The 27,378-nt window shown below is 43.2% G+C and overlaps 1 protein-coding gene across 6 annotated transcripts in view; it reads left to right on the top strand.

Annotated features, from left to right (window-relative positions):
* Positions 1 to 27,378, top strand: part of WDFY3 (WD repeat and FYVE domain containing 3) — a 343,927-nt gene that overhangs the window by 133,556 nt on the left and 182,993 nt on the right. For 5 of the 6 annotated variants that reach the window (XM_085897990.1, XM_085897991.1, XM_085897989.1 and 2 more), the window contains 8 exons: positions 604 to 835; positions 2,425 to 2,525; positions 7,077 to 7,295; positions 12,504 to 12,685; positions 13,368 to 13,599; positions 22,668 to 22,819; positions 25,684 to 25,795; positions 25,920 to 26,110. In XM_085897990.1, coding sequence (XP_085754116.1) covers positions 604 to 835; positions 2,425 to 2,525; positions 7,077 to 7,295; positions 12,504 to 12,685; positions 13,368 to 13,599; positions 22,668 to 22,819; positions 25,684 to 25,795; positions 25,920 to 26,110 — 1,421 coding nt within the window. The remainder of the gene's footprint in view (positions 1 to 603; positions 836 to 2,424; positions 2,526 to 7,076; positions 7,296 to 12,503; positions 12,686 to 13,367; positions 13,600 to 22,667; positions 22,820 to 25,683; positions 25,796 to 25,919; positions 26,111 to 27,378) is intronic. The other variant, XM_085897992.1, reaches the window with a different exon arrangement.

Below are 27,378 nucleotides of genomic sequence, written 5' to 3'. Positions count from 1 at the left end.
TGTTAACCGGATAAGTGGTTGCAGAGGAAACAGAGAAAGTTATTGTGTGTGTGTGTGTGTGTGTGTGTGTGTGTGTGTGTGTGTGTGTGTGTGTGTGTGTGTGTGTGTGTGTGTGTGTGTGTGTGTGTGTGTGTGTGCGTGTGTGAGTGTATCAGTATGATCATATGACATACTCATATGTTTAATGTTTATTATATGATGATATTTAATCACTGTTTATGCACATACTTGAATGCAACGTTGAAAATCAAACTCAAAAGTGCATACATTATAATGCAGTCACCCATCTCCGTGATTTTTGATGCGAAACGTATTTGATTTCACAACTTCAATTACCTTGTCGTATATAATATTTGTGACGATGTTAAATATATAATGATGGCAACATTTGTCAATGTTAGCTGTTGTTTATGGGTACATTCCCGACAGCTGCTGCCATCTAATTTGTGTCATTTGTTGAAAAGTCTTCTTTTTGTAAAACAACATTGCTCTTCTAACTGATGTAACTGTTTTTTTTTTTTTTTGGGGGGGGGGAATTACAGTAAAATAGTGTATTACATGTTATCGTCATGCCTTTGTCTTGTTTTCTACTTTTGGTGAAAGATGCAGAAATGTTGCCATCGGAGAGCTTGCTCATCCCAATTTCTGTCATTGGAAGTGGATCACCACTTGGCCGTTTAGGCCGAAATCCTCTGAGACCAACAGAAAGAAATGGTGTGCCCCTGACACGTGTCAAATGCTTGGTATCGATGACCACACCAAGGGATGTCCGGCTGAATGGTGGTGGAACGACACCACCGTTTGTGCAGTTTGACATGAGGCATGAGGGCTTTGGGTAAGGTTTTCTTTTTTCACGGTCTCTGATGCCTTTGTAAAATGTAGTGTGTCGACACAAGTGAAAATTTGAAAAGTGGAGGACAAAAATGGTGTTGTGTGACAGGGCTTTAGGCCTCAACCACGAAGGATAAGCCCAGAATTCCCGAGCGGTAGGTTCCATTATAGTATGAAGATGATTTGTAATTCCGGATACCAAACAAAGGCAGTGCTATTTCTGAACACACACACACACACACACACACACACACACACACACACACACACACACACACACACACACACACACACACACACACACACACACACACACACACACACACACACACACACCTGGGAAGTCATTCAGACCTGGGAGGACTCTGTTCCACCTTCTGAAATGCATATATAGAGATAACAACCAAAAACACATGCAGCTAAGCCGACACCAGGCTACATATATATCAACATATATATTAAGCATAGTGTTGGCGTCATGGTAAATGTGGAAATTTGAAAAGTTGAGGACAAAAATAGTGTTCTGTGACTGGGCTTTAGGCCTCAACCACATCGGTTAAGCTCAGAATTCCTGAGCGGTAGAGACGGGTATTGCAGCGTACGGTTTTGTGTAGACAATAGACAATTGTGCCTCAACTGCGCCTGATGAAGCTGGCAAAATGTTGCCTGTGGGCGGGTCTGCTCTCGCTTTTTTGCTCAAATTAGCAGAGTCTATCTAGTTATTTTTTATATTTATTTTCAACTGTTGGTTGGAAGTGCCTTCTTCTTCTTTTAGAAAAAAACATACATATTTTTTATATATGTATACATATATCAAAACATGTGGAGTGCAACTAGCACTCCCCTGATCTCCATTGGATATAGTCCTGTAACACCCGTCTGGGTGGCAGACAGATTGTTGTTGTTTGCGGATTATGCGGTTTTACCGTGTGAGACATCAATCGGAACCACCGATCCGGATTTCAGGCTTATTTGCCCTCATCAAGTTAGCATACCGATAAATATTTAACCAATGATGATCGCATTCATCGTTTATACATCAGACACAACTCCTGACTGTTATGGTGAGCATTGCTTTTGCTGAATAACAAATGTTATTTGCATTTTTGGAAATGAAGATGAAAGGTTAACATTTTATTGGTAACTAACCCTAACCCTAACAGTTCAGGTTGAGGGAGACAGTTATGGAACTGTGAAACTCACTCCATCAGGACTTGTGTCACAGAGTAGTGAATAATTTAATGTCGGTTGGAGGAAGTGCTTTGGTAAAATGCTATGACATCGAACATATTACTCTTGACAAATAATATCATTCTTTAGATTTGAGAGAAAGCATTTTTTTGTTTGTTTATACATTTTAAAACTAATTAATTGTAGTCTTATTTGTGTCATGGCTGTGTCTGCATGTGTGGAAAGCTCAGCTCAGCATTGAAAATGAGCAACTGCAGTTTGGGTGTATCAAACTATTTCAATGAGATGTCGAAATCCCTCCACTGCCTTATTGGAAAACTGCAAGCAGATGATTGGTTGTCATGAACTTTTGAGGTTGGCCATCAAATCTGCTTCATGGTTGTGTCATTTGTGTCTTTCCAGGTGTCTCTTCCTTCACAGCTTGGCACCTCAGAACTCTCAGCCGGCATCCACCAATGTGTCTGCAGCAGCAGACACTTCAGTGGCCAGTGGTCTGGGTTCTGGTGAGGAGCATGTCTCGAACTAATACTCTGAACCTCATGCGATCGATAGAACTGCAAAATTTACCTCCTTTGTTTTATGTTGAAATATTAAATAACAAACACAAATTCTCATCGACACAACCCCCCCCCCCCAACCCCCATCGACTTTCTTAACAATCCTCTTGAGGAAGTTCAGTTATACCAACTCCTGGATTTAACTCTCAGCCATGATCTTTCTTGGGCAAACCACATTTCAAAGTTGGCCTCAGAAGCCAATCGCTGAATTGGCATCCTCCGTCGTACAAAGTCCTTCCTTGGCACACCGGGACTTCCATCCACTTACAAGGTCTTTATCCGCAGCCTGATGGAGTGCTGCTCTCCCTTTTGGGCTTGCACCAACGCCTCACACCTTTCTCAGCTTGACGCTGTGGAAACAAAGACCCTCAAGATTATTAGAATGTCCCTCGATGAAGCAGTCTATGGCCTATCACTTTCCTAATGCAGACAGGTCGGTGGTCTCTTCTACTGCTGCCTCCTTTCTGGTCTTTCACCCTTTGCTCTTTCCATGCTTTGTCCCAACCACCACAGGTTTCTGCAGGGCGCATGCGGTCCACCATCAACACACTTCCTTTGAACCTCCCAAAATCCAGGATCACTGCTCACCTCCACTCATTCGTTTCACTTTTTTTTGTCCCACCTGTGGAACCAACTTCCAGATTTTCTTCAATCTCTTTCTTCTCTCCAAGTTTTCAAGACAGCTTTTCACCACCATCTCAGATCACCCCCCCCCCCAATGCAAAATCATGATCTTTTTCTACCCCCATTAACCCCTCCCCCAACCCCAAGCCCACCAAGTTCCAAAGTTCCAGTTTATCATTCCTGAGAGTAGTTTCTTTCTGTATCCATTTTTGTCCACCCAATGCATCCTCCTTTTCCTCTCATTCCTCCAAACACCCAGTATTTATCTTAGTCTCGCTCTATTTTAACCCCCATCCCTGCTGTTGGTGTGTCTCCACCCCATTTTCCTTCTTTGCGTCCTGAACCATTCCATGCTCTTCTCCGAGTGTCGACCTTGTACATAAAAATTATATTGCACTTGAAAGATGTATATTGCATGAGAATGGTTCATGGTTGACATGAACTTGAAATTGTAGAACATCTTAAAACATTATTTTAATGCAGAAATTTTGTGTCATCTTTCTGAAGCAAGTTATACAGGAAGTGTCATCGTTGTGAGTTAAAGCATTCTGCATACAGCCAAGATGGCATGCCCAACATAGTTACATTTGCTGTCAACCGAGGTGCAACAGTAACTTCCTTGTGAAAGAGAATGTCAATCCACGTGAAATTCACAAGAGGCTATCTGAATATCTCGATGATGCGTGTCTTTCATGCCTTGGGATGTTTAAGTTGTTGAATGATCTCAAAAATGGCTGTGAATTGGTGAGCAATCTTAAGCATTCTTTATCCAACCAACTGTTATTACTTAAGCAAATGTCACATGACGAACAGCTAATTGTGGAGAACCCCTGGATTACTGTACATTAAATTCCAAAATAATTGGAAGTCTGCAGAGTTGGACGTGTGGAAATAATCGTTCATGCTCACTTGAAATTATTTGTGGTTCGTGCAAAGGACCCCTTGTTTGATCAAAAGGCAACTCGTGAGGCCATTGCAGCAGATCTCTTGGAATGTTACCCGAGGGTGGGAGATGATTCATTGAAGAAGATTGCAACATGAGACCAGCTGATTTCATCACGTAAATTGCACATCCTTTCATGAGTCAAAGTGAATAAGCATGAACTGAAGACTTTCTTGTAGCAAACTATCTGGTTATATAGTTCCGTCAAGTTGAGTCCGACTTCCTGGTGATGTACATGATCAAATTTCTCCAAACAATTTCCTACAATGCTTCTTGGAGCTCTGGCAGAGTCTGCTTGGTTGAAGCCTTTACCCCATCCATCCAGCGTGTGCAGGTCTTCCTCTTTCTCTTCTTCTCTCAACCAGATTTCGACTCAGATTCTGCAACCGGTCCAGACGGCATCAGCCCACGTGTCCTAAAAATCTGCTCCTCTGCTCTTGCTCACCGTCTCTCTGTTCTATTCATCCTCTCATTTGTTCAAGGTCATCCGCCATCAGCTAGGAAATCAGCAAATATTAACCCCCGTGCATAAAAAAGGTGCAAAAACAGATCCCTGCAACTACAGACCAATCAGCCTTCTCCCAATCATCAGCAAGGTTATTGAATCCATCATCGCTTCAGACATTAAATCCTTCCTCTTCTCCAATGGCTTGATTTCCGATCATCAATTTGGTTTCAGACCAGGTCACTCTACCCTGGATATGCTGCGTCTGCTCTCCCAACAATGGATGGAGGTCCTCAATGCCAGAAAGGAAATCCGAGCCGTATCCCTGGACATATCACGTGCTTTTGACACAGTCTGGCACCCTGCCCTGCTCACCAAACTCTCTTCCTATGGTATCCAAGGCCATCTCCACTCATGGCTCGCAGACATCCTCTCCTGTCACAGTCACCGTGTGGCCCTAAATGGAGTTCTCTCATCCCCCCTTCCTGTCCAGGCTGGAGTTCCTCAAGGTAGCGTTCTGGGCCCTGTTCTTTTTCTGGTTTTCATCAATGATCGCTCTGACTCTCTAGAAAATCCTCTATATCTCTTTGCTGATGACTCCACTCTCTGTTGTACCATCTGTCATCCCGAAGACCGGCAAGCAGTAGCTTCTTCACTCTCTGCAGATCTGGGTAAAATCACAAACTGGTCCAACATGTGGAACATGTCTTTCAATCCTGACAAATCTCACACTCTCACTACATCTTTTTGAAAAGAGCATTTAGAAACCCCCCTCCCACCCCATCTATTTTCTCAACAATCCTCTGGAAGAAGTCCTTTTTGCAAGCTTCTGGGTCTCACTATCTGCCATGATCTTTCCTGGGAAAGCCACATTTCTCACCTTGCCTCCATAGCCAGTCGCCGACTGGGAATCCTCCATCGTGCAAAGTCCTTCCTCAGCCCACCTGAGCTCCTGACCACATACAAAGCTTTCGTCCAGAGCCTGATGGAGTGCTGCTCTCCACTCTGGGCTGGTACTCCTGCCTCTCACCTTTCTCAGCTTCACGCTGTGGAAACCAAAGCATTTAGGATCATTGGTATCTCCCACGGTGAGGCTGAGTCTATGGGCCTCTCACTCTCTCACTGCAGACAGGTTGGTGGTCTTTCTGTCTTCTACCGTCTCCTTTCCAGCCTTGCCCCCCTGCTCTGTCTAAGATATTCCCCCCCCCCACCCCATATTTCCTCAGGGCACTCAAGGTTCGCCAGCAACCCCCTTCACGTAAAACTACCAAAAATTAGAATCACTGCTCACCCTCACTCATTCATTCCTATTTTTTCCCACCTTTGGAACAAACTCCTAAACTCTCTTCAATCCCACTCTTCCATCTAGGTCTTCAAAATAGCTGTTCATCACCATCTTTTATCTTCCCCTATCCAAAACCACGGTCTTTTCTACCCCCGGTAATCCACCCCAAACCCAACTCCTTCAAATTCCCTGCTTTCCGTCCTGAAAGTCCCTGTCATGTAAGGACCTGAAAGTCCCTGCAGTGTCCATCTTGTTTATCCTGTCCCCCGCTCCATAAATCTCCCTTCCACAGACCTCCTCATGTCTCTGTTCTACACTGTTTTTTCCTTCCCTCTCTTGCCCCTCTTGTCTCCTGGTCCCCTTGTTGTATGTTCTGTGTGTTAACCCTCATACGAGCCTCAACAGTGTATACCAAAAAAAAAGAATAGAAGTGTTGTAAGAGACGCTGCATCAATGGCGGTAATCTTCCGAAACTTTTTTTCTGTATCCTTTAATACTTTTGTTTTGTTTCACTTTAATTATTCACTTGTACACTGCAGGACACAAATCACTTTTTTGACACTTCCAAAAACCTCTAGTTTTGCATGACTTGGACAAAATATTACATCATTTTACGCCCTCTCGACTAATCAAATTTTCCGCTCGTACAAAGGCAAAATCACATCTCATAGGAAATATAGATTGTGCTTGGAAATGCAAAACAAGAGTTTAAAAGACCTTTGCCATGTCCTTTTTCTCAAGAGCACATGTTGTAAGGTGTTCTATGAAGTCTCGAGTTGTTTTTTGGTGGTGTTGTTTTTTCTGCTCGTATTATGGAATTGAATCATACCTGCATGTTTCACAAAATTTCAGAAACTATGAACCATTTTTCAACTTCTATTTCTTCTTATTGTTATTATTTTATATACATATATATATATATATATATTTTAGAAGCATTGCCTGGTAGAATAACTATCCTGAGATTATTTGCCATTTCGTTTTCATCTTTCATTGGAAGACACTTTCTCCGTTGCCGAAATTCAGGCCATCGGGCCTTGGATAAAAGTTTCAATGTTTTGGTACAGTTATTTAATCCATCGGCATTTTAAATTTGGCAGACAAATTAGAAACATTTTCAGGAAATCTTTTGGTGATTGATAGCTCAGTCAAATTTTTACATTTAAATTTTTTTAACGTTCCGTGTGTGCCAATGGACAGGTGAGAGGATTTTCCCTCCTCAGTCGGGGCTCACCTTCTCAACGTGGTTTTGTGTGGATCGTTTCCCACCGCCCAGCCAACCACACCCTGTGCGGTTGTTTACTGTTGCACGAAAATCACATGGTTCGGATCAGCAGACAGTGTGCCTCAGCCTGTGGCTTTCTTCTCTTGACCACACAATCATGATTGTTACTGCTGAACACCCACTGCATAGCTCTGGTAAGGCTGTACTTCTGTATTAATCATATGAAGCAGTCATATGTGGTGCCCGTCCAGTCGGCTGAATAATTAAACATTAAGTATGCAAAGGATTTGGCACTTTCAATCAACCTTTCATGCCCTGCAGCCTGCAAGGTGAGATGGTTAAATACACATAAATGCTCACAAAATGCAGCTTTAAGCCAGTGATATCCTGAGAAGTTTCCTCAACACAAATTGCAGACGAATATTGAATCCAATAATTAACACAATTGTGTAAGATTCACTAGCAATTTACACATACAATGGTGAGAATCCCAGCCTTTCACAAGCAAATGTGAATGCATTAAATATAATTTCCTGCTTCAAATATATATATATATATATATATATATATATATATATATATATATATATATATATATATATATATATATATATACATACATACATATTATACACATACATAGTTTTTCCTATTTTACCCCTGCCACCAAAGGTTGATGGAGACTATGTTTTCGCCCATGTCACTCTATTTGTGAGCAGGATATATCAAAAATCACCATTGAGAGATCGGGCCAAAAACGATATCTCGCATGATATCTCAAAAATTTGTGGATGGATTATGACAAAACCAGGTGGATGAGTTGGGTAGGTGCCAAGAACAAGCCAATTCGATTTTGGTGCTTGAACAAATGGTCCATTTGCAGATCAGGCCTATTGTTTTGATACAAAACGAAAACTGTTCATCCTGGTGGAGGTATGTGGTCTGTCAAGTGCAGTTCTAATTAATATCGCATTTAAAATTCCAGTGTTAAGATTCAAATTTTATATTGCACCAAATTTAATTCTTTTATAATTGCTCAGAAGTAGATAATTCTACAAAATGTCAGATTAAGCCAGACTTGAGGATGTTCTTGACTTGGGAAAGGATAGTGGTTTGTGGGTTGAGGGTGGGGGTGTGGGATTAAGGAGGCTGGTACTTTATGTGCAAAACCCTTGTGCATATCATGAGAAACATGGATAGTATGTCAGCAGCTTTTGCTATATAATGAGTTTCTGACCCTTCCAATCCCTTCCTTCTTTACATTCTCCTTCCTACTCGTTCACTGTATTGCTAATTTTTGTTACGTCGCTGAGTATCTCTTTATCGCTCCAGCAAACCCTGTGCAGTGGGGCGATGAGACATGCACTGCAGAGTGAATATATTACATGTGCAAATGAAACACTACATTTCGGAACAATAATAAATATTAATTATAGTCTCTGGGGGTGTATCACGACAACTCCAGAAACTTTTCTAGGCGAAGATACAATCTGGACGGGTCACCACTTCGACACAGGTTACCCAACAGATGGGGCAGGCATTTATAATTGTTTAGGTTGCTGCTGAAAACTCGCCCTCCTGTTCACGGAAGATACAATGGGATCTAAAATATCCACCAACAACCAGTGCTGGAGGATGGGTTAACACCTCCAGCATAATACCCATGTGATGCATGTTGTAATTGCCATTTCATCTACTTTGCAGAGGAAATCCAACCATTTAGCAGTCCTTTTAATTGGCACTATGATGAATTTGATTCACTGATATTATTGACTTGTTAACCTCCGCCATCTTCGAAGATGGATGGAGGTTACTGTTTTCACCCCTTTCTCTTTGTTTGTTACTTACGAAATCTAAAGATTTCGTAAGTATATTGATGCCTTCCGTTTCTGTTTGTTTGTTACTTATGAAATCTAAAGATTTCATAAGTATATTGATGACTTCCGTTTCTGTTTGTTTGTTTGTATGTTTGTTTGTAGGCACGATAACTCGAGAACGGAAGAAGCTACCAATGTCAAATTACACCACGTGATTCAGGAGGGTGATGGCTCGTGCTGATTAGATTTTGGTCGAAATCGGTCAAAGGTCAAGGTCACAGTGAGGTCAAATATTCGATTTTTGATGGTTTGGAACAGATAACTCGAGAACGGAAGAAGCTACCAATGTCAACTTACATAACGTGATTCAGGAGGGTGATGGCTAGTGCTGATTAGATTTTGGTCGAAATCGGTCAAAGGTCAAGGTCACAGTGAGGTCAAATGTTCGATTTTTGATGGTTTGGAACAGATAACTCGAGAACGGAAGAAGCTACCAATGTCAAATTACACCACGTGATTCAGGAGGGTGATGGCTAGTGCTGATTAGATTTTGGTCAAAATCGGTCAAAGGTCAAGGTCACAGTGAGGTCAAACATCCAAAAAATGATAACTCAAGAACGGAAGAAGCTACCAATGTCAAATTACACCATGCGATTCAGGAGGGTGGTGGCTAGCACTGATTAGATTTTGGTCAAAATCGGTCAAAGGTCAAGGTCACAGTGAGGTCAAACATCCAAAACATTCGATTTTTGATGGTTTGGTACAGAATCATCGTGGAAACTTCTGGTTTGCGTCGCTACCTTCTCTAGAGACAGCTTTTATTGGACAAGGTCAGAGGTCAAGTAGACGATTTCGTAAGTACCAGTCTTTGACTGCTTGTTTGTTTGTTTGTTTGTGAACAGTATTACGGAAAAACTCCTCGACGGATTTTGACGAAACTTGGTGGGGGGGTTAGGTATGGTCCAATGATCATGCCATTAAATTTTGGACTTGGTCCCCCCCCAAAAAAAATCGTTACCCCCCCCCCCCAAAAAAATGAATATTTTTTTGCATTTCTACATGTTTTAAGTGATTTCCAACCCCCCCCAAAAATTGTTAGAGAAAATTTTTTTTTGCATTTCTACATGTTTTAAGTGATTTCCAACCCCCCCAAAAAAATTGTTACCCCTCCAAAAATTTTTTCCATTTATACATGTTTTAAGTGATTTCCAACCCCCTCCCCCCCAAAAAAAATTGTTCGAGAAAAAAATTTAGGGAAAAAAATGTTTTTTTTGCATTTCTACATGTTTTAAGTGATTTCCAACCCCCTCCCCAAAAAAATTGTTAGAGAAAAAAATGTTTTTTTTTTGCAATTCTACATGTTTTAAGTGATTTCCAACTCCCCCCCAAAAATAATTGTTGGAGAAAAAAAAATTTTTTGCAACATGTTTTTCAACAAAATTTTGATTTCTTTTTTTTGCATTTATTTCTACATGTTTTAAGTGATTTCCAACCCCCCCCCAAAAAAAAAAAATGTTGGAGAAAAGAACTATAACTGTCAGCACTGTTGACATCATATTTAATGAATAAGATATAAGGTTCACTTGAGTGACCCAGCAGTATTGGCGCAGAGGTTTTGCACTCTCCCGAGTGCTCCCCCTCTAGTTATATTTTGTAATGCTTTTCCACCTGCTTATTAGTAAAAAAAAATATTTTATGTTATGTTATTTATTTATTTATTATTTTTACAGGAGTGAGGCTCATTGAAGAGCAAGGTAGATCTGAAAGTGGGGGGCAAACATTAAGGGAAATGAATGAATATGATAAGAGGAAAAGAATGAGAAGAGGAAATACTGAAACTAGCAAGTAAGATGGCTGGGTGAGGAAAGGGAAATGGGAATAATATAAATTATTGGTCAGAATTCGGGATGTCAAGAAGTGGCGGTGCATTGCTTGCTTGATGTCTTGGAGGGAAGACTGAGATTGAATGGCCTCTTGAAGGCAGTTCCATAAATGGGAGAAGCAAGGAGTAAAAGAGTTGAGGTGTGCAGTCAGCCTCGATTTTTAAAGTTTAACCAGGAGGGGTTTACTGGAAGAATACGTGCACCCTGGAGTAGTTAGGTAGAGTCAGAGGACTGAGAGAGCAGAAGGAGCAATATTAGAGAAGAGGCGGTTAAAAAAATTAAAATCAGAGACCACAGACCTGCCTGCGATGTGAAAGCAACAGACATTGTGCTTCAGCCTCATCATGGGAGATTGCAATAATTTTCAGAGCTTTAGATTCCACAGAATCCAGGGGAGACAATTGTGATGCTGGGAAATCAGCACATAGCAGAGAGCTGTACTCCGTTGAGCTACTGGCAAAGGCTTTGTGGACTGTGAGTAGTTCCAATTTTCCAAGTAAGCACTTGGATCGACGGAGCATGCCCAGACTGTGGCTGGATTTAGAGGCGAGCTTTGCTGCGTGGTCAGCCCATGAAAGGTCATGGCTTATGGTGATGCCTCGACATTTAAGAAATTGAACCTCTTACAGTTGAAAGCAATGGAAATCGATAGGAGGGTTTCGTTTGATGATCCTTCTGGAGCGACAGGTTGAGATAATGTGATTTTCTAGGATCAAAGGACATGTTTCATTTACCAGACCACTGTGTAATTATTTCCAGATCAGCAGAGGAGAGATGCAGTTGCTGTCTGCCGAGCAGAGGGATGGGATACTATAAGACAGTGTGGAGTCGTCTGAAAAAAGGAAGAGAGAGTTTTCCAGAGTATTGGAGAGGTCATTTATCCAGATGAGGAACAAGACGGGGTGCAGCACACTGCCTTGGGGAACTCCAAGGGAGGAAAAGGGACGAGACGTTTATGTCCTTTCATCCTGTATTTTATTTTCTGTTCAATCAACTTTTTGCATGTTTCAATCACTTGAGAACAATTGGCGAGTGCTAAAAACATTACATTTTTAAGAGTGGTGAAGCAGAACACATTGAAATCTCGTTTTTGTAACTCAAGCACAGCTTATGCTGATGAAAGTTAATACGTTCAGAACATTCCCCAATTATAATCAGAGAACCTGTAATTACGAGATTCTCATTATTCATTCATGCATTTCATCATGTTTTCGGCAAAAATGATGCCGTTCTTTTAATAAAGCACAGTACAACACAAATATTGATCGTGTACAGCCTCTGTGTTGTGTTACGTCACACTGCAATTAATGGGATAGAGGAAATGGCTATGTACACGAGAAATGGTCATCTACACCTTGCTGTTCAGACTGATCAAATAAATACACTATAAATATATATATATATATATATATATATATATATATATATATATATATATATATATATTTCCTTATGTTCTGCACACAGAAAATTGTCCACAAATGGCAAGTTAGTCTCAATGCATAATGCAGATTTTACTGATACAGCACTGAAAGTATTAATTCATGAGACTTCGTGTCCCTTACCTGATTGCAGTTTACTGATGCAGAAAAAATTTCACAGCCACTGCAAACAGGATAATGGATACATATCCAGCTTTACATTTGTTTTTCACAATTTACTTTTCGATATTTGATGTCTTTTCACAATTATTTGGGCTCAGGAATTGGCTCGTTGGACGAGGGTTGTGGCTACGAGTTGCTGCCGACCTCTGCTCGACTTTGCTGCCCCGAGCTTTCCCAGGAAGGCCATTGGCACCATTTGGTGGTGACTTTGGGCAAAGGTGTACTTAAGAACAGTTCTGCAACCGTCTATGTGAATGGGCAGCTTATCGGTTCAGCCAAGGTATTTTTGCATTTCATGTTGTAAAGTCCAATAAGGAACGGACAAACAAATACACAATGTAGCCTGTTGTAGCAGTATTGCGTACATGTGGATAATGCCTGTGAATGATGAAGTAATATAAAGGTTTTCCCAAGTATATATATATATATATATATATATATATATATATATATATATATATATATATATATATATATATATATATATATATATATATATATATATATTATAACATTAGTTGAAGCAGACTGTAGAACAAATAATAGAGCACTTGTAGGTCGGAACGGTTGGTCAGATCCCTGATAAATCTTTATTTGTGAAAATTGCTTGTAAACTTTGGAGGGTTAATTATATCTTGCTATTATGTTATTTGTTTAGTTTTAATGTGACACTTGCTTTGAAATCACCAGAATAGCATTTGCATGCTGTGTAAGAGACACCGTTCTCTGGCCTCGATTGAGCACTCTAGAGGGAAAAGAATGGAGAATTCTAAAAAGCATCTTTTTCAGAATTTTCTTCATAGAAGAAGCTTTGTAAGGTCTATGGGGCATGAAACTGTTACCTTTGACAGTATTCCTGTAAATACATTATTCCATTGGGATGAAATGTGATTGTTGCTTTCTAAAGTGGGATCATATGAATGTTATATTCTCACTCATTTCATGTCCATCTTTAATCTCAGCTTCACTACGTGCATGCATCACCAAGTGGATCAGGATCAACAAATTCTTCATCGAGCATCTCTGTAGTTGCGTATGTGGGCACTCCGCCATGCCAGCGTGCCAAGGCTCCGCTCATTTGGCAACTTGGGCCTACCTTCCTTTTTGAAGAGGTTGTGAATGCCACATCTGTTGTGGCCATATTTGAACTTGGGCCGCACTATGTTGGCAGTTTTCAAGCCATCCTGATTCCCCGTGAGTACATCCAGGCGAGCCATGTGCAAAATATATTTCAATGGTTCTGTTTATGGGCATTTAAAATGCATGTAGCTAAGGTGCATGGAAGAGTAAAATGACACAATTAATGGATGACAAACAACATGGGAGGACTTGTGAATGTGTTACTTGTAAATGTCTGCAGCTGTAGAGGAACTCAGGTATGGTTTGAAACAGCAAAAGGCTTACCTTCTATAGCTTTTTTGGTTGCCTTATGTTGAATTGTTTGGCTGGAAGAACAGGGTTTTAATTATAAAGATCCAAACCATCTGGGGTAATTGATTCGGTAAGAGCTGATTGGTTATTTCCTCCTATTACTGGTGAGAGACGTGATTAGGTCTTGCTATTTGTGCGTACATATATCGACTCCCCTAACTTGATGAGGCAGCAAGGCACAGATCGAGTCCCATCACAGCTGCACGACCTGTTATCAACAAGTGTCGTCTGCCACACGAGCATATTCTCTCTCTCTCTCTCTCTCTCTCTCTCTCTCTCTCTCTCTCTCTCTCTCTCTCTCTCTCTCTCTCTCTCTCTCTCTCTCTCTCTCTCTCTCTCTCTCTCTCTCTCTCTCTCTCTCTCTCTCTCTCTCTCTCTCTCTCTCTCTCTCTCTCTCTCTCTCTCTCTCTCTCTCTCTCTCCTCTCTCTCTCTCTCTCTCTCTCTCTCTCTCTCTCTCTCTCTCTCTCTCTCTCTCTCTCTCTCTCTCTCTCTCTCTCTCTCTCTCTCTCTCTCTCTCTCTCTCTCTCTCTCTCTCTCTCTCTCTCTCTCTCTCTCTCTCTCTCTCTCTCTCTCTCTCTCCTCTCTCTCTCTCTCTCTCTCTCTCTCTCTCTCTCTCTCTCTCTCTCTCTCTCTCTCTCTCTCTCTCTCTCTCTCTCTCTCTCTCTCTCTCTCTCTCTCTCTCTCTCTCTCTCTCTCTCTCTCTCTCTCTCTCTCTCTCTCTCTCTCTCTCTCTCTCTCTCTCTCTCTCTCTCTCTCTCTCTCTCTCTCTCTCTCTCTCTCTCTCTCTCTCTCTCTCCCCTGTCTCTCTCTCTCTCTCTCTCTCTCTCTCTCTCTCTCTTTCTCTCTCTCTCTCTCTCTCTCTCTCTCTCCTCTCTCTCTCTCTCTCTCTCTCTCTCTCTCTCTCTCTCTCTCTCTCTCTCTCTCTCTCTCTCTCTCTCTCTCTCTCTCTCTCTCTCTCTCTCCCTCTCTCTCTCTCTCTCTCTCTCTCTCTCTCTCTCTCTCTCTCTCTCTCTCTCTCTCTCTCTCTCTCTCTCTCTCTCTCTCTCTCTCTCTCTCTCTCTCTCTCTCTCTCTCTCTCCTCTCTCTCTCTCTCTCTCTCTCTCTCTCTCTCTCTCTCTCTCTCTCTCTCTCTCTCTCTCTCTCTCTCTCTCTCTCTCTCTCTCTCTCTCTCTCTCTCTCTCTCTCTCTCTCTCTCTCTCTCTCTCTCTCTCTCTCTCTCTCTCTCCTCTCTCTCTCTCTCTCTCTCTCCTCTCTCTCTCTCTCTCTCTCTCTCTCTCTCTCTCTCTCTCTCTCTCTCTCTCTCTCTCTCTCTCTCTCTCTCTCTCTCTCTCTCTCTCTCTCTCTCTCTCTCTCTCTCTCTCTCTCTCTCTCTCTCTCTCTCTCTCTCTCTCTCTCTCTCTCTCTCTCTCTCTCTCTCTCTCTCTCTCTCTCTCTCTCTCTCTCTCTCTCTCTCTCTCTCTCTCTCTCTCTCTCTCTCTCTCTCTCTCTCTCTCTCTCTCTCTCTCTCTCTCTCTCTCTCTCTCTCTCTCTCTCTCTCTCTCTCTCTCTCTCTCTCCTCTCTCTCCTCTCTCTCTCCTCTCTCTCTCCTCTCTCTCTCCTCTCTCTCTCCTCTCTCTCTCCTCTCTCTCTCCTCTCTCTCTCCTCTCTCTCTCTCTCTCTCTCTCCCATGCTGATCACCAGTTAGGAGGTTTGCAGTCAGAAATGACAAATTAAATGACAGGGGCACACTGACCCAAGATGTGATTTGACTTTGACATCATGCACATAAGTTATGCTGACACGTTACCTCTAATCTAGAAGTGTGTGTGTGTGTGTGTGTGTGTGTGTGTGTGTGTGTGTGTGTGTGTGTGTGTGTGTGTGTGTGTGTGTGTGTGTGTGTGTGTGTGTGTGTGTGTGTGTGTGTGTGTGTGTGTGTGTGTGTGTGTGTGTGTGTGTGTGTGTGTGTGTGTGTGTGTGTGTGTGTGTGTGTGTGTGTGTGTGTGTGTGTGTGTGTGTGTGTGTGTAATAGCAGAAACTCCACACAACAGGTATAAAATGTATAACTCATTGTTATAAAATGTATAACTTTAATAACTTCAATGAATTATGGACATAGTGCTTCTGGGTGGTCTTTATTGGTGACAAGCTCTCAGCCAAATGGGCCTTCTTCCTGGTCTGCATGATAGATGGAAAGGTGAAAAGTATTGAATTCTGAATATGAATGAGTTAAAGTGAATGAGTTAAGCTACATTCGAATGAATGAGTTGGAACACGTGTTCGTCGTCAACATTTATGCCTTGAGGGAACATTGTTTGAAGTTTCTGTTTCCAAAAAGACACATCTCAGGATTGTGGTGTGTGATTGATTTGCATTCATTATAAGATCCTTTTCACCTTTCCATCTTTCATATTGCCAAATGCAGACAGTTTGTGTATGGGAAACATGTATGATGTTTCAAAAATGATATCGAGCATTATATTTCAAAAAGTTGTGGAATGATTTTTGACAAAACTAGGTGGATGAGTTGGTTAGGTGATAACAATTTGATTCGATTTTGGTTCAGGTCTGGATCCAGATCGGGCCTATCAGTATGATACAAACCATAAAGCGTTCTAGTCTATTTAAGCTGTTTATTTCATGCACAATTCTGAAGACTGTTAACTGACAATAAATAATAAACACACGAAACTGTTATCACTGATAATATTATGGATTTAGCAAACAATCGCTTGACGTTTCGATTGGCAATACGGAGCAAACGTGCATCCACTGAACTTTCTCAAGAGTAAATAAAACTCCAAATTCCCAAACAACAATGTGAACAAGGGTTGAGACAAAGTCGGACCCACCAATCAACGCCATTCTGGAACCAGACGCGTGACCTTCAATTTCTGGTACGTTAAATCAAACCAATCAAACCGTCAAACCAAATCGAACCCAACGACGATGCGTTAAATCAAACCAACTATGAAATCAATCCAATTTCATAACAATTCAATTGAATCATTAGAACCCCAAAACAAACATGAACACAACACTTGCTTCAGGTGATGGCTGTAATGTGAATCAGTTTGGCTAAACTGATATACGTCTTACGATTACACGCTGCCTCCAAGACTCAGAGCGAGCGAGTGCCCCAAGCACCCGAAGGGGAGTGCGGCAGAAAGTTAGAACGATCACTTTAAAATGTTCCGTCTGTTATTTACCAGGTGAAACCAGCGCACGACATGAAACAGAAGTATATTTAATATTGGATAGTCGATCTAGTCTAGCCTTATTATCAGTATTTCCGTCGATATGTTTGTCTGTCTGTCTGTCCGTCTGTATGTATGTCTGTTCGGTCCAGTGCTCCGTTAATACAATGGCGATTTCGATGAAACTTTGTTGGTAGGTTCATACCATGACCGAGTTGTGTGCAAATGAGTACCGTTGCTATGGACCCATCCGTTGCCTAGCAACGGACCTTTGAAATTAAAAAAAAAAATCTCAAATTAATTTTTTCGAAAATCATAAATCGGGCCACGAGCGACTGTGGGCAGTACATTCAGCCATATTGTCAAAAATTTCCAGCCGGATCCTATGAAAACTGTCGGAGAAGATAGACTTTGAATGAACCCTGGTCGAAAACAATAAAAAAACGAAGTTCGTTATATCTCAGAGACTATGAGTCAGATATACATGAAACTGGTATGGTAGGTTCATGGTATGTCCTCGTTATGTGTGAGAAAGAACCGTTGCTATGGACGCTTTTGTTGGCTAGTAACGGCTGAAAAACGAATAAATTTGACTTGATCGACAACCCATGTCCGCCTACCGGCTTGTTTAATTTATTAATCCCTACTGTCTACTATTCAAGTGCTGATATCATTTAATAAGATTCCATCACAACGACTCACATGAAACATTCAATGACTAATAATTCCCCACAGAAACACACGTCAGGATCAATGCTTTTAACACTCCCTCAAAGTTACACACAAATGTTTCGATGCAGTTTTGACTATTCCCACAACTCTTGGAAAGGCACCTGATTTTCGTGCATCCCCTTTACTCGTGTCTCTCGTGCGTCTCAACACAACACTTTGATCGGATACGATTTGTGTGTCAACTTCGGTTTCTTGCACCTTTGAAGCAAGCGTGAAGGCTCCGGATGGCGTATGGACGTTCACGAGGTGAAGGCCAGCAGCGTGCGTGGAAGGGTCTCATGGCCAGCAGCATGCATGGCGAGCGTGCCTCGAGGGTGAATTCCTCGCAGTGGGATCACGCTGCCCAGTTAGGCCGTGAGAAGGAGGGTGAGCTCGGCCTTGATGAGGTGCACAGAGTAATTGTCAGCGTGGATGTCAGCTTGGTGACACCCATGGTGTTGCATTGGTTCCTCATGAATTCAACCAGTCAGCAGGCAGGATGAACCCGCATCCGCAAAGATGCAATGGGTTAGACTCGGGTCTGTGGTCAATGTGCGCACTCTGTTGCAGAGCCCACGAAGCCGATGCAGCCAGTCTGGCCATGCACAGCTCACTTTCACAACATGAACTGGACCGCACTCCGCCGCTCCAAATGTCCAGTACTCAGCTGGTGCTGAATCTCTGGGTCACATTTCAATTCCGCCTCTCCTCTCCTCTCGGCTCACCGCTCACCTAATATTGCAAAGACACAAGGTCATCCTACCTCTTGACTGGTTGAGTTCATTCGTCAGGTCAGGCCAGATTACATCTGTGACTTGCTACAAGTACCATGTAAATCTGTACTAACCTGTTCATGGTCACTGGTCAGGTTGTCGGCGACTAAACCGTCTCCCCTGCCAGGTTTCCTGGTGAGGAGGGTGTATGATATGGACACCCAGCAGGATTAAAAAGAAAACCCGTCAAAGGGCAGAGGAGCTCCTTGTGAGTCAACGGCCATCCCTATCTCATGCCCAACTGTGTATGTGGGCATCCTCCTACAGTTGGGTTACTTTTTATTTGGAGGTTGGTGGCAGGATTTGCACTCCAGCCACTGTAAAACCCTTCATTCCGCAAAACCGACAAACGCAAAGAAATTTGAAAACCCACTCTGTGGGAGTACCTCTTGTGTTACTGCCCTTTGCAGGGAAGCTCACCGGATGACGGAATTGGGGCAAAGCATTCAGGGCCCCCACTTTTTGATGATAGGAATCAAAGCATGAGGTAAAATTTCTCGGTAAGATTGCGGTGGTGTGTGGTGGAGTGGTGCTGAGGTGTCGTCCAGCAGACGGCGGTCTCCTTAGGTTAACCTGAGGCGGTCCCTTCGGGTGGGTGCCTGGAATGTCCTATCCCTAAGAGAGGATGATCACCTGTGCTTGTTATCATCTAAGCTCAAGCGTTTGAACATTGGTATTGCAGCACTCTCTCAGGTTCGGAGACAGGATTGTGGTGAGTTCATGGCAGGTGGTGACACCTACTATTGGTCTAGTCGCTCTGATGGATACCATGCCCAAGGAGTTGTTTTAGCTGTGTCCAATAAGCTGACCCCAATGATAATTGAGGTAACACCGGTCAACGGGCATATTATGAGACAAAGGATTTGTCACTGCTTGGGTGTCGTGTCCCTGGTCTCTGTTTATGCTCCAACTGAGGCGAGTGATTTCACCGTGAAGGACACATTCCATGTCACACTTGAGTCTGTGGTTGATCAGTGCCCCAGGCGAGATACTCTTCTCGCCCTGAGTGATTTCAATGCATGCACTGGCACTGATGGGGATGGCTCTGAGACATGTGTTGGTCCACAAGGGTCTGGAACTGTGAACCAGAATAGCAATCAGTTCCTTGACTTGGCAATAATCATGGACTTTGGGTGGCTGGTTCATGGTTTCAGCACCCACAGGCTCATTTCTGGACTTGGTGTTCTAACACTGGCAGTGTGGCAAAGGAGATAGACCATGTGCTTGTTGATCATCACTGGAGGATGATCCAGAACTGCAGGGTCGACCGGGGTGCTCAATTCCTCAATCCCAACCACAGGCTTGTTGTAGCAAATCTGAAGTTGCAGCTTAAATCCAGGAGAATGATACCATCCCAGCCTATGCTGCAGGCTGGCAATCTTGAGGCAATGAGAAGGTAGCTGAGGAGTTTGCAAACAGGCTGAGTGGGGATTCGGGGGGTCTGGGTGCTTTGGGAAATCCTGAAGAGTTGTGGAGTGCCTTCAAGACCACCATACTTGATGTTGCCGGTGGATGTCTTGGAACTCACCGTGGGGCAAAGAATAATTTTGTTTCTCAATGGACACTGGATTACATTGACCAGAGTTGCAGGGCCAGGCTGAATGGCAGAGCTGAGCTTTTCAGGGAGCTGAGGCGTAAAACTGTACGTGCACTGAGGGTGGACAAGGAGGCCTATGTGCGAGGAATCTGTGAGGGGGTAGAGCATCAGCTGTGGTCAAGTGATTCTCATCCTGCTTACAGGGGAACTTGCACATTGCGTTCCTCCAAGCCCATCCCTCGGTGTACTGCAGTTGGAGCGGAGGGTGGTGGGCTCTTGACAGAGGAGTCCGAAGTGAATTCCCGCTGGACCGGTTACTTTGAGCGGCTGAACCAGGTTGACCGAAAAGCTGTTGAGATGTATGTCAGTTGTGTTACTATCCCTATTGCTGACTCTCCAATCAACTGTGGTCCTCCTTTGGTTGTGGAAACACAAGCTGCGGTGAACCGGTTGAAATGGGGTAAAGCTCATGGGATCTGTGGCATCCAGGCTGAGCTTCTCAAGGCTGGCGGTAGTGCTATACTCATGTTGTTTCTTGCAGTTCTGTGCTCTGCCTGGAACAGTGGAATCATCCGAATTTACCTCAAGAGGGGCCTTGTTGTCCCTCTTTGAAAAGGGAAGGGTGATCGCCAAGACTGCAACAACTACCGAGGGGTGATGCTGCTCTCAGTGCCGGGCAAGGTCTTTGCTCAGATAATTCTTGATAGGGTTCGCCACCATTTGCTTGAACACCAGTGTCCAGAGCAGTCAGGCTTCACACCAAAGAGGTCAACGATTGACCATATCCTTGCACTTCGTGTCCTCACCGAACGCAGACGAGAGTTTCGGCAGGGGCTGCTTGCAGCCTATATTGATCTCTGTAAAGCGTTCAATTCAGTGAATTGGGATGTCCTCTGGAGGATTCTTGGTCTTCGTGGGGTGCCACCAAAACTGATCGATCTGATGTCTGAACTCTACTCTGGTACTGAGAGTCCTATGAGATGTAGTGATACCATCTCTGACTTATTTCCAGTCGTTACTGGAGTTTGTCAGGGGTGTGTACTGGCCCAATACTTTTCAGCACTTGTATGGACTGGATTTTCGGGATGTCAAGATCTCTGTCCTTGATTTCGCAGACGATGCAGTCATCTTTGCGGAGACTTTGGATATCCTTTTGGAGACCCTCGAGGTGCTGAATGATGAGTCAGAGCCACTGGGATTATGGGTTTCCTGGGTCAAATCTAAGATCTAGGCTTTCAATGACTTCTTGAATACTGCTATCTTGTCTATACCTGTTTGCGTTGAGGATGTTGAGGTCACAGAGAGATTCACTTACCTTGGCTGTGATATTCATGTCTCTGCTGGCAGTGAGCCAGAAGTCAATAGAGATCTGGTGGGGCCTAGGGAGTCACAGATTCACTGGATCATGGGGTGTGGCGATGACGGTACCTGTGCAGGAGGATGAAAGTCTGAGTCTTCAGGTCCTTGGTGCTTCCAGTCTTGCTCTACAACTGTAAGACTTGGACTGTGACCAGGAATCTGAGACTTAGACTTAATTCCTTTGGTGGCAGGTCTCTTCGGAGAATCGTTGGCTATCACTGGTTGGACTTTGTGTCCAATGAGCAGTTGCTGAGAGAGACTGAAATGAGATTTGCTACTTCCACAGTCCATGAGTGTCAGCTGCAGCTGTCTGGACATGTGGCTCTTTTCCTGACCCTTATCCTGCTCACAAGATTCTCTCAGTGAGGGACCTCATGAGTGGAGGAAGCCAATGGGCTGACCATGTTCCTCATGGTTGCAACAGGTTGATCAGCATCTCATTGAAATGGGGATGGGCCAGACGTATGCCTGGAGGATCGCCAGACGGAGGCTCCTGGAGTTCCGGCGGAAAGAAGACACAGTGTGGTGCTGCTCTGGCACATACGCGGTCACTTTAAAACCAGGCGACAGTCTGAATTCCATGACTGACCACAAGCCTGACCATTGGCTCGGGGCATCGTGCCCCATAACAAATCTTCCCCCAAGTTCATTTCACTTTAATGTATGAGTGCAGCTGTTGTGTTACCTGAACATTGTAGCATCAACAAAAGCTATCCTCAAAGTTGTGTTGACACTCCATCAGTGTTGAGTGCCACTCACACAATCAGCTGGCTGCACAAGTCCTTTCACACAGTAACCACAACACGTATTTAATTCAAGTTACCTTTTACACAGAACACCTGAACATTTACAATCACGTAGGATTCGTACTAATCCGTAACAATTATCTGCAAACATTTATGTCATGTAATTGCCTGAGACACCAGGAATGATAGTGATTTTGTGTTTGAAAGATGTGGGGGTGTGGTGGTTGGGGGGGGGGGGGGGGTAGGGAAGGAATATGTGTGGGGGATGAATATGACGTAAAAAGAGAAAATCCAAACTGGATGCTCCATTATTTGTTGGGTATCCCTGGCGCGTTTCCGAATGAGAGGGCCAAACGCTTGTGGCAAGTCAACTACCTCCTCCGTGAGTGATTTATTGTTTACAGACTGTAGATTGAGTAGTTATTATTGGCTCAGTTTCAAGCACAGTCGTTTAATTGGTGAAATATTCAACTCAAATGTGATCTTTAAATGCACATCTATGTGCCTCTGCCTGTGAATGGATATTTGCAGACAAGGAACAGAAAGGAGAACAAGCTGTTGGATCGCTGGTGCCAGAAGAACGTGTTTCTTTTGGTCTCTTTGCTTTGTCAGAGTCATGTCTCACTGTGGCTAAGATTAGGAAAATATACAACAAAACTGACAGCAAAGCCATTGCCAAGCAGGTAGGCATTTCAGATTTATATTTTCCCTTGATCATCACAGAACTGTGCAGTTTGAATCATGGAGAATGTATTTCGGTTTGAGATTTTTCAGTGCAGAGATAGACAAATGCTACAAGTATCAAAGGATTTTTTTAAGGAATTATTGCATGACTAGCAAATGCAACCCGTCGCTTCACTGATGGGGACAAGAAAAGGAGGGGGCGGGGGGAGAAAAGAGGGAGGGAGATATAGATATAGATATATCGAGATAGATGTAGGTATAGATACAGATATAGAAATAGATATATAAGAGGAGAGTGCTACATTTTATTGGGAGGGGGGAGTGAGGAGGGACAGGGAGAGAGAGGGGGTGGGGGAGGAGAGGAGTAAAAAAAAAGGCAGATGAGGGGTGGAGGTGGGGTTAACAAAGAGAATGATATGTGACGCTTAATGACTGAACAAAAAAAAATTAAAAATAAAAAAATGAAAAAACATGTCAGAACAGCTGTATACACAACAACACAACAGAGTTTGTAAAGTAATCCACTGGTGCATCTGCAAAAATCTTTGATAATACAGTTCCAGAAAATTTGTCGGAAAATGACCAAAAATAATCACTGAAAACATGGAAGTACTGTTCACATACGACCTCATGATCCCATCGGGCGTGAACATCGAAAACAAAGTGTTGCGACCAGATATCACAATTAGGTCCAAAAAAAAAAGAAGAGAAGAAGGCATTCTATTTGAGGTGTTATAACCAATGATTTTGGACTAATGATGCAGAAATCAAGAAAATGACCAAATACCAAGACCTCAAGTATGAAGTGAAAAGATCCTGGAAGATGAAGAATGCCAAAGTTGTACCAGTGATGATGAAGATCCTCACAGGAATGATGAAGAAGAACCTCACAGAGATATTAAAAACCATCCTTGGAAATATTACTACAAACTAACTACAGTTAGAAGCCGTCCTGGGCAGAGTGACGATCCTTAAGAGAGCCCTCGGCACAAAACTTTGAGAAGAGAAAACATCACAGCTTGGTCCATGAATCCTGACCCCTTACCAAAATGAAGGTGGATACATTGAGCCTGCCATGGGAGGACTCCATTCCACCTTTTTAAACAGGCATATGCAGATACCAATCAACGACACACACACACACACACACACACACACACACACACACACACACACACACACACACACACACACACACACACACACACACACACACACACATACACACACTTTGAGACCTGGCAGGTCTCTGTTTCACCTCCTCAAACCCACCCACATGTGGAGATAGCAGGCAACAACAGCAACTTGCATGTACACACACACACACACGCTTTGAGACCTGGCAGGTATCTGTTTCACCTCCTCAAACCCACCCACATGTGGAGATAGCAGGCAACAACAGCAACTTGCATGTACACACACACACACACACACACACACACACACACACGCACATATAAACTACATGGCCAAAAGTATGTGGACACCAGCTCGTCCAACATCTCATTCCAAAATCATGAACATTCATCAGGAGTGGTCCTCCCTTTGCTGCTATAACAGTCTCCACTGTTCTGGTAAGGCTTTCCACTAGATGTTGTAACATTGCTGCGAGGATTTGCTTCCATTCATCCACAAGATATTAGTGAGGTCGGGCAATGATATTGGGCGATTAGGTCTGGCTCGCAATTGGCATTCCAATTCATCCCGAAGGTGTCCATTGTAGTTGAAGTCAGTGCTCTGTGCAGGCCAGTCAAGTTCTTCTACACCGATATCGACAAACCATTTCTGTATGGACCTCACTTTTGTGCACAGTGGCATTGTCAAGCTGAAATGGGAAACGGTCTTCCCCAAAGTGTTGCCACAAATATGGAGGCACAGAATCGTCTAGAATGTTATTGTATGCTGTAGCATGAAGATTTCCCTTCACCGGAACTAAGGGGTCAAGCCCGAACCATGAAAAACAGCCCCAGACCATTATTCCTCCTCCACCAAACATTGCAGTTGGCACTATGCATTCGGGCAGGTAGCCTTCTCCTGGCATCCACCTGACCCAAATTCGTCCGTCGGACTGCCAGATCGTGAAGCGTGATTCATCACTCCAGGGAACACATTTCCACTGCTCCAGAATCCAATGGCGGTGAATTTTTATCATTATTCTGTACCCGGTAGGCCTATTTCAGCTTCAAGGACCAGGTCAGGCACTGAATTTTCTGAAACATCAATCAGTCCATCCTCATGGTGGTTTGGTCTCTGATCGATTTCATTAGCATTCATTATTGTGGGTGGAGGCTCGCTTTGAATCATGGTCTGATTGAGAATAGCAACTGATGATGAGGATGAGGTCACAGTACTTGTTCGGTAGCTTTAGACAGGTTGAATATTAGTTTTGATTGTTCTGGGTCACAGGTGATTGGTTTTAGGTCCTCCTCTCTCTTTCTCCTCCTTTTTACAGAGCCAGATTTGTGTTTGTCGCCCATGTCCGACATGATTTAAGTCATGGCGAAGAGTAGCATGTGATTCACTGGGCCTGGGCGTGGGACCACTCAGCAACACGGTAATTGACCACTGCTGTATGTGTGGTCATGATTTGCCATTGTGGCTGGAGAGGGGCAGAGCACACCCTCAGGAGACTTACACGGATGTGTTGAGGAGCATTTATAGAGGAGGGGGGAGGGGTAGGGTGCAGTGATGTCCCGTGGTGAAAATCACCATTATTTCCATCCTGACATCTGATTGTATTGAAAACGATTGTATTGAGTTTTGGAATATTTTGTGCCCAATCAAAATAGTCTTTGCCTGCCTGCCTGTCTTTCTCTGTCTATCTTTTATATCTCATCTCTCATCTCTTTTCTTTTTTCTCCAGCTTGGTCTACAAGCTCATGACAATGCCACACCAGTTCGTCTCATCTTCAATTCTGCATGTCACCTCAGTGGTCCTGCAAGGACCATTGGTGCTGCTGTTGTGGGTTATTTAGGTGAGTTATAGTTTTGCTTTCCAACAGTATGTACTTGCCAAAGTAGTGGGTGATCGGTAAAATTAAGTGGTATTTTTCTTCTCTGAAACACTCACAACCTGAACACCTTTGTTTCTTTATTTAGGAGTACGAAGCTTCGTGCCTCGATCGGTGGCCACAGCACTACAGTATGTGGGTGGTGCAGCAGCTATATTGGGCCTTGTTGCCATGGCCTCAGACGTGGAGGGCCTGTATGCTGCTGTGAAAGCACTTGTTTGCATTGTCAAGAGCAATGAATTAGCCAGCAAAGAGATGGAGAGGATACGAGGCTATCAGGTAAGAAGTAAAGCCACGCAGCCTTGAAGAACTCATGAAACTGGGTGAGACAATAATGAGATAAAGATCCACCATTGCTTTCTATTTTCAAACATATAACAATATATTTACAAAGAAAGGGCTGACAGGATGGCATAGACCCCAGAGGTATGTACACATGCTTCGGCCCAGGTATAAACTGTCATCTTGCTGTTTCACAGGAAGGGTGATTCATCAATGTGTGTATCATCCCTCGAATGGACGTTGAACTGGTGTCCCTTCTGCTGGCATTAGTTGGACATTAAATATCACATCACATGGTGGTGTCCTTTGCGGAGAGAAGGCGAGCTATCTCCAACACCATGAACAAATCACAAATTCCTGCCCTAAACTTAGTCGAAACGTCAGACCTGGCCAGGCGGTTTGTAAAAGACCTGGGTTAAGCTTGTCCTGCATCCATCCAAAATGTGGGAATAATTATGGCTGTTAAAGAAGAAGGTTTTTATGAATAAAAAAATCTTTCTTAAATAACTAAAAAAAATTGGCTTATTCCAACGGTTTTCATACTTTCGGGTAAATCCATCAAATAATTACACTGGTCAACAATTTTTTACTTTCTGAATGTTGTCTAGATTTCAACAAGTGAATTAGGGTATTCTGGCACTGCTGAATCAGGAAATGGCATCCGTTTCTCTCCATCAGGTCAGGTTTTTGTGCTAAGTTGATTTGAAAAAATCAGATCTTGTGACAAAATCAATTACATTTTTGTGGCATTATCAGCTGATTTTTGTCAACACATATCATCCTAAACATGTTTTTAAGAAAAAAAATGTTTTGCCAACAACATTTATTGATTACATGATAGAAACATCGATTACTGTCATCTGAATGGTGGGCATTGATAAAGGTAAATACAAGTAAATTGCATGTTGCGTCACCACTGTTCAAACTTCAGGGCTTGAACTTCCGTTTCTTCGAACTCCTGGAATGTTCAGCGGCAGGGAGGTCTCTCTTCAGATTCCAACAGTAGTCAGCCATCATGACTGCGTCCCAGCGACCCTGATACCTGGTCTCCATCTCCTTCATGTCCTGATGGAATCTCTCCCCCTGCTCGTCACTCATTGAACCCAGGTTCTCAGGAAACCGCTTCATATGTGAAAATAGGTAGTGCATCTTGATGCTCATGTTGCAGCCCAGGTTTCTGAAAGCAGTCAGCATGTTGTTGACAAGTTCTGCGTAGTTTCTGGCCTTATTGTTGCCAAGAAAGTTCTTCACTACCAAAACAAATG

The sequence above is a fragment of the Eptatretus burgeri genome, chromosome 10 (genome assembly GCF_056783735.1).
Source record: "Eptatretus burgeri isolate ZD-2024b chromosome 10, Ebu_testis_v1, whole genome shotgun sequence".
In the NCBI taxonomy this organism is placed as follows: domain Eukaryota; kingdom Metazoa; phylum Chordata; class Myxini; order Myxiniformes; family Myxinidae; genus Eptatretus; species Eptatretus burgeri.
This window is presented reverse-complemented; position numbering and strand designations above follow the sequence as displayed.